Here is a 10,501-nt window from a genome sequence, read left to right as displayed (position 1 = left end):
GTCTGACGGATAGAGGTTCGGTGCAGACCGCCGACACTTTGAAACACATCCCGTCGCACGGCACTCAGCCTGCAGAACGACAGTGGTACGGCGAGGGCTATTTAAATAAACAGCACTTTAGTGACAAGCCTGTCATAGATAGAGTTAAAGATAAGGCGCCTCAGATCTTTTTAAAGGGGAAGGAAATGGTTGTTAAAGTAAAGGGAAAATATCCGATCGCCTTGAGTATATACTTATCACGGGAACGCACACCCACGAAAAAGATTTTAAAATGGGGCTAATGCAACATCTATTAGCGCAGGTATTAAATATTTCAAATATAGAAATCACAAAGCAAGCTTTGTCACCTTTACTGCTTGCATGGCGATTAGAGATGGGCCTTATGCAAGTAGATTACTAGTACTAGGAGAAAGATTAGCCAGCAAGGTAATTAAAGCATTATTACTATTAAAGTATCTATAGCTAATTTGTCTAAATTATGCTTTCAACATGGTAGCTATGATCCGTAAGGAGCGGCAAAGTTCCGATGCACGATCACTTATTAAAATGTCAATACATTTCGCGGATTCAGGTAACCTGCATATTGGCGGTAGGTCACAAGATGGCTAAAAGCCAACAAGTACAACGAAGCGTTCTTTAAACCAGTATACCCAATTTATTAGATGTATTTACGATCAGTGCAATCTTTTGAATCAGCTGGCATTGAAAGGACATCACTGGGTAAACAGACCTGGAAAAAGGAAATGGCTGTTTTTCTCAATGTTAATACATAGTGATAGCTCAAACGAGGTGGTGAGTATTTATAAATCCTGTACCTCTTAAAAAAAATCCAGCTGGGTATACAGTAAGCAATTGAAAATCAATATCAAAACTTAAAATACAACATTCACTTTCAAAGGCGATTTTTAAACAAGAATACCATTTCAAGTGTCAAACAATATTTACATATTTGCAATTTACAAGTAGGAAGCTGAGTATGATCACTTTTCGCCTTCCTTTCGCAATAATATAACTTACTCTCATCTTCTGAAATGTCCTTTACCTCGTGGTAATCCCGTTGGGGAAGGGCGCTAAAATAATATTCACATTTATAGCAAAATTTGCGACGGAGATGTTGGGGCACTTTGTACTGGTGAGACGCTTTGCTGTGGTGCGGCAGTACTTAGGGGGCCAAGACCTGATCTGATGACTGTTGTCTTATGATCTGCAGAGCTGTTAACCTCGGTGTCTTTCTCATTGATATCCGTAGATTCAGAGTCACTTTTCTCACTATCACTCTGGTTTTCCCTGACTCGCTGTTCTTGCTCCAGAGAGTTTGCCTTCTCCACTTGCTCTTTCTCCTTCTCCTTCTGTGCTTGAGCTTCTTTCGAGTGCCTCCACTTCATTCGCCTGTTCTGAAACCACACTTTCACCTAAATCGCCCAAATTTGAAAAGGGGAAAAACATTAAAGTTCAGCATATTTTTGTCTGCTCAGACTGTGACACAACCCCGCTTTTAAGCTTCAGTCTCTTGCGCGCACCCGCGTTACAAAACGCTGCCCTGCTTTCTTTTGCACAAGTTACCACTTCCTCTATACTAAGAGCTTTAACTCAAAAGCGGCATGTCACTATTTAGCGGTTTCTAGAGAGCTGCGTTGCACCTTTTAATTGTGTGGACAGTACTGCATTCTAATACTGAAATGGTGGGTATGAAGTAGAGGTCGTCAACCCACACGTACACAGTGTAAATTGGGTCCTCTACCCAACTGCTGCACTGGCTGCGACATTCTCACCATTTTAAAAAAAAAATCTCCCTCTTAAAAATTCTATTCCAAATGGTTTTGTAACAAGTTTTAATAAAACTATTTTGTCCTAAGTTTTCCGATCAGTTTAAACACTAACAACTACTAACCTGTGCATCTGTCAATCCCAGCATCGCCGCCAGCTGCTTCCGGTCAGGTTTAGTCACGTATTTCTGAATCTCAAATCTTTTCTCGAGACCTTTTCTTTGCAGATTAGAGAATACAGCTCTGGACCAAGATCGTTTCCTTTTGTACGTCTGGGGCATTGTGTCTTTCGTTAGAACGGCGTAAGGCCCTGCTAGTTAAAATAAAGTTTAGCATCAGAGTTAATGTTGCAAGTTCTTCCCTATTTCGACAACAACAAAACAAATACTTATAATGTGATGCGTAACTTAAAGTTTACTGAAAGCCAACAAATAGCCTTTTGGCTATTTTGGTGAATCGGGAACTGAAATATGTAGCTGGACAGTTCCACTACTGCAAACTGAAAGCGATGTTTTTAAACGCACGTCTCGCTCTGCTTATCGCTTTTTATTCAGTATATTTCAGTTGTGCCAAATTTAAATATATGGACTCTAATCTGTTTTAATAAATCGTAAAATATATTTAATAAATACAACAGGAAAAAATAAGCTAAATGCGCGTGATTCCCTCGCATTTTTTTCGGTTGATGACATTTCCCTAGTTATCCTCATTCATTTTAGCCATTTCCCAAGATTTAATACTAGCTGTGGAATAACCGCCTTCTAATGTTGGAATCTCTTAACCAAATAGGCGTGTGTTGTCTGCGGCGAAAATTGGCGAATTGAGTTATTAACCTGGAAATGAATCCTGATAATGCTGCTGGTTCGAGCTTCTGGAGTTCAAAACTGAGGTAGGCTCACCAAGTCCGGGGTCCAGCGACGCAAAGAACTGGTTGGCGGAACTCTGCACAGAGAGGTGGAGTCCAGACCGGCGACTTGGGGCCATTAGAGAGGTAAGATCTGCGATAGCAAATGGGGAACAGGGTATGTGGATAAGTTGCTGCATTCTAAAGTAGTCTTAAATTCAGTTCTGTTGATCCTTAAAGACGATAGTTATCTTATCTGTCTAGTGGCCACGTCATCTGGAACTTCCATAGCAATTAAAGCAATCGAAATTTATAATGTTGAGATACTGGCAATGACAAAACGCACCTTCATTGTGCAGTTGACCGGCTCTTGTCATTTCGAACATTATATCCCAAACAATTCTCCTTCCCCACCCCCCACCCCCACATACACACACACATGCCAACTACTTTTCGCAGCCACAGACAAACTGCACGAACAGAAACTAAGTGATGGTGTAACCAACGCAGCGAACAATCCAGATTTCCTAATAACTTCCCGAAATCTCTTCGTCATAGATTTTACCTTATAAAACGTGTCATTTTAATTCAACGTTGCTATTGATGCTAAACAGCCTGTTTGGTCTGAGCCGCCCTTACCTCGTAAAGTGCTGCATTCCTTAAGTTTAAAGTCTGATTCGGCGGACAAGATGCGGTCAATACCGAATTTAAGGTCCTTGCTGGAGAGCGCGGGAAGCTGTTGCACTGAGCTGGCTGCCAGCTGGATCCGGGGCGATGAAGAAGTACATATGGCCGGGGCTCGATGGTAGGAAGAAGCCGGGGAAGGTCTCTGAGCGAAGCCGCCCATATGCTCTGGGGCTACGGGCGTAGGGCGCAGAGGGGAGCCCGAAGGTTGCATGTTGTGGTGTCCGCTCACGTGAGCCACGACGGCCGACGATCCTGGCAGGGCAGCCGGCATGTTCTCGGTGTCGCTCAGATGCAGAATGTCCGCAATACAGAAGGAAGGTTTCTTCACCGAATCCAACAAGCCATTCGAACAGTAGGCAGACCAGAGACTGAAATTACTGGCGTAATACGGAGCGAGTCCTGCGGTGTACATTGTGCAATCCTCCCTCGGTTTGTTTTTAACAACTAGGATGTAAATGCGAAGATACGATCTGAAATAGACTTATTTTGGGGGAGGGGGGAACTTGACTTTGCGAACTCGAAACTTTCCTAAAACTCATCTGCACATTTGGCAAAGAGTTCAAGTAGGCTTGGGAAGAAGTTGCCACTGTTCAACTGTGATTGGCTGCTTCTGCTCCCAGCACACCCAATGGCACGGAGGCCCTTGGAGCCGTGACTCCGCCTACTGCACTGCAGCTGCAACTGAAGATGTCTGTCAGGCTTTGCAACTGTAATTCACTTGAAGCAGAATTAATTTTAAAGTAGTTTGACACACGCAATTGCAACAATGCGTGTTGCAATTGCGTCAACAATCAGATTTGGTAATAGTTTCAAATGATTAAAATTGAGGTGAATAGTGCAAATTTTCCTGAACATTGAGGATTCTTTTACCACAGTTTTACTTTTTACCCGCAAGGCCATTCAGAATTTGTAAACTTCTCTATGCTTGACAGATCAAGGTACAAGTCAACAACTCGAAGACTCCATTTTTGATTTAATTATGAATATTAATATATTTACGTCTTGATTTTGTACCTTTAACTTTCGAATGATACTCGACTTGATTTTAAAAATATTGTTACAAATAAATTAATAAGATCTTTGGGAGGCTACAGAGAGCACCCCGTGTCATTGATGTCTTATTCCAGTAGAGAATCTTTAGCGCGAAAACGAAAATGCTTGTTTAAAAATGTAATGTGATTGCTGTATGTAAAGAACAAACTTCACATCTACGGAAACATTACATGTCAATATTTAAGCATTTTTAAACTTTGATATTTCCGATACCAGAGAACTATCTAATATAAATTCTTTACACTGTAAGAGTAAATGTTCATCTCGATTTCAAAGAACAGCCCCATTCTGTGTGTCGGCCAACACCGCCTCCTAACCTTACAATGCGGCTGATTTACATTTAACCTTAACCTCCTGCAATTGACATTATAACAATAGTGCATTATCGAAACGTACGCAATTGCCCTGCATCTCTAACCTTAACCCACTTCGATTGGTTTAATGACAATAGCAATTACAAATGAATTGTTTTCATGGGATTCAGTAACAATGGAAAACACCTTGTTTTATGTGCATTCTTAAGTATTTGTTTCAACGGCAAATATATAAAGGCTGTTTTTCCCTGGACCAATCTTCACAGTGGAGGAAATGTCGAGCTCTATTAAGTTCACATCGTTGATAGCCATCCTGTTTTGATGTGCTTGAACGCGAAGTAAATGAGCGGATATGCCTGTTAGATTTTCTTAAAATAGAGCCCGTTTAGTATTTTAGGATACAGCAGAAATCATTATTTCTTCCGGAGAAAAACTTTATAATGACTGGTAGAACTTCCGTTTTCAATATTTGTGCAACTTTATCTCGTCTCGCAAGTTGTACTTGTGACGCAAATCCGCTCCGGTACATGAAAATGTCAGAGAGAAAAAAGGGAAAGAAATGTGACCGGACCAATCTCAGTCCCTTGAACAAAAAAATAATAAAGCCACGTTCAGATTAGTTTCTTGTTGACCCCAAATTGCCCATAGAATTAAATAACCCCAAATCTTAAGGAAGATGAATGATCATATCTTTCAAGAAACGAGTAATGTTTAAAACAAAGCTTCAATTTTATTTTCACTTCAAGGTATCTTTAGTTGCATTTAATTTAAAATTATTCCTCCCGGCATTAACCAATTTATGAACATGATTAGATCTGTTTGAAGTCCGTTGTCAAAATCAAATTTGTAGGTGTTGCGTTGGAAATAGTGCAAATCAATAGTGTGACAAGTGGCAATGTTTCTTCTATCAACTGTACAGCTCAATTTCTCATGGTTAGTACAGTGCAGTAGAGCTGACCTATCCCACGCAATGAATACCCAAAGGATTTTATTCTCAAACACCCATTATTCCAAATGTTGGAACACAATTAGAATAATAAATTGTTTATTTTATATCCACGAATTTCTGATTTATGATGATAACTCGTGATAGTTTTCTGCGAAGTCGTGCATAATAATTCCTATTGTTTAATGGCTTTGAGAATGATTAGCCCCGGAAGACTCTCTTTGGCCCACGATGCTTTTAGAATAATTCAGTGACACTTTTCCGGGACATAAATAGCGAAATGGATCTGTGTTCATTCACACAGACATAACAATATGGGGAAGAGGATGAAGAAAGAGCTGAGCGGCCGCTGAGCCGCGCGGTTGTTTCAGGTGCTGCAGAGTTGTAAGAAGAAACATCTCAGTCATTTGGAGATAGTCATGACAGGCACGGGACAGTTCTATAAAAAGACAGACATGACATTGGAGGGGACATCTACTTATTCTGTTAGGCATATTTTGGTTAAAATGGTTCATTTGGCCCAACAGAAATCAGTCAGTCAGATAGTGCCTATCTATTCCTCACTCTAACCCTTCCCCGCTCTGTCCATCCATCTACCTCTGACAGAATGGGCATTTTTTTTATCTCCCTAGTTATTTTCTATTCATGACTCTTATCAGTTTTGCTGGTTACTTGGGTGGGCGTCTATTTGTCCTTTCAAATTCTTGTCTTCTGCAAAGTAACAAGTAATGAAAATACAGTATTAAGTCGAAATTTGGAACTGCCCTAAAATTGTATCAACATAGAAAATCTTTAAGAAATGCACAATTTATGAAGGAAGTTCACCAGCCAATAAAAATTAAATCATTTTCAATAAATGTGGTATTGGTATCAATAGTTCAGAACATATTACAAAGTACTGTTTATGTCCAAGTAAGATAGCCATGGAGGAAAATACTTGAACGTTTGTTTTAAAATTGCAGTTCATTTTATGTGAGATATTTTACGTACAACAGAAGGTGTTGGAGATTAATCAGACTTCCTATTGATCCGTAAATGAGTTTTGCTGTTTGCTTTTGCAAACATTTGAATGCTGCCACTCCTTCCGCTCTCTAAATGACCAGGAGGGGAGGACGGGGTGAGGGGAGACTGTGAAGATGAGGAGGAGCTCCCACCCCATCGTGGGCACTAGCATCCCCACCATCGAAGATCTCTTCAAAAGGCTGCAACCAGCCAGCCACCTCTGGGGACACTCACCATCCAGGCCATTGCCCTTCTCATTACTGCCATCAGGAAGGAGGTACAGGAGACTGAAGACACACGCAATGTTTTAGGAGCAGTTACTTCCCCTCTGCCATCAGATTTCATGAACACTACCTCAATATTTTGCTCTCTTAATGTGCTATTTATTTGTACATGTTTGTTATTATAACTTATAGTAATTTTTTTATATTGCCCAGCAACAAACTTTGCACATGTCAGAGATAATAAACCTGATTCTGATTCCTGAAGAGGGAAGGGCGAGTGGAAGTGACCGTCTGACTTACAGTTGCATATTGCCACCTATAGGCAGCCTGGGTTCGGATCGGTTACATGAACTCGGTTCACCATGGCAACATTTGGAACTCGTTTTCTGAACAAATACTAAGGCAAATACGGCGGATTTAGAATTTTCTAACTTCAAGAAGAATGCCACATTTCCTTTTTGAGGCTGGGTAAACGTCTTGCAGTTGTGCATTTTCGTGATTTAACTATCCTTTCCAGCTTTCTAATGCGCGGCTCTTGATAACCAGCTTCCAAAAGTATGATTAGACTATGTGCTTCATAAGTACTAACCGATGTAATGTACAAAGGAATCGGAAAATGCTTCATCTATTAATACACATACTATCAGGTGCCAGATATTCAGCGGAATTAAGTGAAAAAGGGGAGGAAATCGTTTTACTGGAGACGAAATTCAGGGAAATTCTTACGATGTTTTACTAAGATCACAGGTTAACTCGCGACATTGGAAATACATGCAAGAATATTGATTTAAAGGTTAATTTTATTTGAAGACTGAACTACAGGGTATAGGAGATAAATTGTATTCATGAGAGTTCTTCAAATCATTACTAATAAAAAGTAATCTGATCTTGTGCGGGTTGTAGTCCGAGTGATCAATAAACTGAATGGAAAAGCAGCATGAGCAATAACTATTTTGGCTGTACATTATCCGTGCAATTTACTTTATGACCAAGAAGTGTGGCTGGCAGAATTAACCCGAAACACTGCCCCTGAAATTAGCAGTTCTTACTCCGAGCTCCCAGTTGATGCATTTGAAGGAATATATTTTAGGAACTAGTTGCACGATCCAGGATGGGCAGGACAAGTGCCTTAATATCTATAGTCTTATCTCATTAACAGGGTTTGCAAAACAAAATATTTTCTCCTGTTACAAGAGCAAAGAGATCGCTGAATCCTGCTATCTATAGACAGCAACGCATGTTGGTAGTGGGTCAATTACTTTCAATAGTGAATCTATATCAGAGCAAAGACTTTCGCCATCTTCCGATTTGCTACGTAGCCTTGTCTTCAATCCAATATACATGCAGGTGATGATAAATTCAGATGCAGTTGCTGCGGTGTCTTGTGCTTCATGATGTGGAGATTTGCAAACCAGTCTTCTGTGCGGGGAATAAAACTGCGGGAGGAACACGACGGGTCAAACAGCATCTGTAGAGGCAAAGGGGTGGTCGACTCCTCAGGTCGAGACCCTACTGGTGCATGGATCAACCATGCCTCTGTCTTTGCGGATTCTGCATGACCTCTGAGTTCATCCAGCAGTAGGTTTATTCCTCCAGATTCCAGCTTCCACAGTATTTTATGTCACTTAAGTTATCTTCCGCACAGTACTTACTACACAGCGCAAGTGTCCTGGGCCTCACGAAGCCGCTGGATGACGCAAGACGCGGTATTATTCGCAGCCGCCTTGCACAACATTCAACTTTAGTGGCCATAATTATTAGATTAACTAAAAGGGTGCGCACCGGAGTACATCAGACCAGAAAGGTACTTTTTCCACTGTTCTCTGTATTTGCGTGTCGATGTTCGCTCACGTTCACTCGTCACTCGGACATCCTGAGCTTTACATCATGAGAATGCAAACAGCAGCTGTATTCTGACGTGTTAAAAGCGTTAATATTTAACCAAATGTATGTTTACACAAATCATCTGCATTTTAAATATTGTGTTCCACAATGCACTTCTTTCCGCTTGAGATGAGATAAAGAAAATTGATCCATTTAATATTTGACAACACTGCTGGGTGAAAAACATGCAGCCTGATGCAGGATCTGGATCTGAACTGTCCACTTACAGGTTGGCTTTTGCCTCCACGGATGCTGCTTGACGCTGAATTGTACCATCATTCTGCCCTTTATTCCCCATTCCAGCACCTGCACTCTCTTTTGCCTTCACCCCCAATCTCATTCAGATTTATGTTATTCAAATTATGACTTGATTCTATAACTCTTCACTGAGCCTGAATAAAAAGTGAAGGTTTGGCCAGGCATGCTGTTGTTCTGATATTCAGATTTCTGCAAGTACAAGTAGGTCTCATTAACAGCAATCTATATACCGACGTGATCCCAGTTTGGACAATTGAACCTTAAAGGCAACATGTCAGTATTCCATCACAGTTGTGGGAAACAAGGGAGGTGAGTGAACACTGAAGGCAGTGCAGGTAGCCACGTAGTTAATATTTGATGTTCTAGGATCTCAGGCATTCTGAGGGACCTGTGGACCTCTTGGTGGGTTGGTGAGATAGTGGTTGGTTGGGAATTAAAATTTATCTTGGCAATGTGAGAGGAAAACAGTTATGGTGCAAACTGACTTCTCAAGATACACACATCTTCTATTAAAATCAAGTTTGAATTCTACTCATTTGACAAACATCCCTGTGTAGATTCAAGACGGTAAGCTATTTGGGGGAAAAAAGATACCTGATACACACTTTTAAATTTACGATGTGGTAATAGACACATACAATCAAAGACTAGTAAGTTTAACTTCATGCAGTATGATCATGCATTGTGGTAGTTGTGAAATCCCTGCAACCAATGAAGAAGTAATTAGAGTGTGGATGAGGAGGTGGTGAGAGGGTGGCAAGGAGAACCATTCAAAGATGGGCTGAAAAGTCTCCCATATCTGTAATTATGATGTGGACTTGCAAGTTAACAAAATCAACACTGCAGAAGACTCACTTGTATGGTCCAATTTAAAATACTTTATTATTGGAAACCTAGTGAGTTGATGCTCATCGTTACCACCTGGAATAAATCATTCCCAGCTGCATAGGATACTGTCATAACAAAAGTAATATGTGCTTTTCCTCCCTCTCAGTGGTAATAATTTAATAAAAGATGTTTGAAAATATGCTTTTTTAGAAAAAAACTTGGAGTAGTTCCATGGAAAATCTGTTTTTTTTTTAAATTGTATTAAGGTTTTTCTTCCAGATTCATACAACTGATCAATTTCAAGGACTGAAAGGAAATTTTCTTAACATCACTTTAGCATTTAATTGAGCATTGTATCATGTAGCACAAGCAAAGACATTGGTGAGGATCACAGTGAAGCCCTACAAAAGGTGAACTCATATCAGAGGTGAGGAAGATATCCATTGTTGCTGGAGCTCAATGTTTGAAGCCCCAGAAAGTATCTGCAGGTGTCTGTGAGTAAGGCTTTTTTTTGCCTCTACTGACATTTCCTTCCATAACATAATCAGGGTCATTGCAGAAAAATCCACGATATTCAGATCTACTCACATTTCCAAAATTAAAGCAGTTCAGACTGAGCAAATTAGTACAAGCAGCAGACAACATTTACGTCATATGTCAATGATCATCGCTGAGATAAATGTGTATATGCTATC

The 10,501-nt window shown here is 40.3% G+C and overlaps 1 protein-coding gene across 4 annotated transcripts; it reads right to left on the bottom strand.

Annotated features, from left to right (window-relative positions):
- Nucleotides 1–624: 624 nt before the first annotated feature.
- Nucleotides 625–4,252, bottom strand: hlx1 (H2.0-like homeo box 1 (Drosophila)). 4 transcript variants are annotated; one of them, XM_059985898.1, is made up of 4 exons: nucleotides 3,250–4,252; nucleotides 2,600–2,764; nucleotides 1,892–2,076; nucleotides 625–1,412 (listed from the first exon to the last, which is right to left on the bottom strand). In XM_059985898.1, the coding sequence occupies exons 1-4, from the start codon at nucleotides 3,707–3,709 to the stop codon at nucleotides 1,089–1,091; spliced, it is 1,134 nt and encodes a 377-aa protein (XP_059841881.1). In that variant the 5' UTR covers nucleotides 3,710–4,252; the 3' UTR covers nucleotides 625–1,088. The 4 variants fall into 4 exon arrangements, with proteins under 4 accessions (XP_059841881.1, XP_059841882.1, XP_059841883.1 ...); XM_059985899.1 differs by having other exon boundaries at nucleotides 1,892–2,079; nucleotides 2,666–2,764; XM_059985900.1 differs by having other exon boundaries at nucleotides 2,666–2,764.
- Nucleotides 4,253–10,501: the final 6,249 nt, after the last annotated feature.

The sequence above is a fragment of the Hypanus sabinus genome, chromosome 12 (assembly GCF_030144855.1).
Source record: "Hypanus sabinus isolate sHypSab1 chromosome 12, sHypSab1.hap1, whole genome shotgun sequence".
NCBI classification, from domain to species: domain Eukaryota; kingdom Metazoa; phylum Chordata; class Chondrichthyes; order Myliobatiformes; family Dasyatidae; genus Hypanus; species Hypanus sabinus.
Note: the sequence above shows the minus strand (reverse complement) of the source record. Positions and strands in the feature narration are given on the sequence as shown.

Excerpts from the sequence above, each read along its gene's own strand:
- hlx1 (XM_059985897.1), bottom strand. The coding sequence starts at position 3,709 with ATGTACACCGCAGGACTCGCTCCGTATTACGCCAGTAATTTCAGTCTC. Across the intron at positions 2,765-3,249 it reads GGAATGCAGCACTTTACGAG|ATCTTACCTCTCTAATGGCC; the intron begins GTAAGGGCGGCT and ends TTGCTATCGCAG. Across the intron at positions 1,413-1,891 it reads TGGGATTGACAGATGCACAG|GTGAAAGTGTGGTTTCAGAA; the intron begins GTTAGTAGTTGT and ends TGGGCGATTTAG.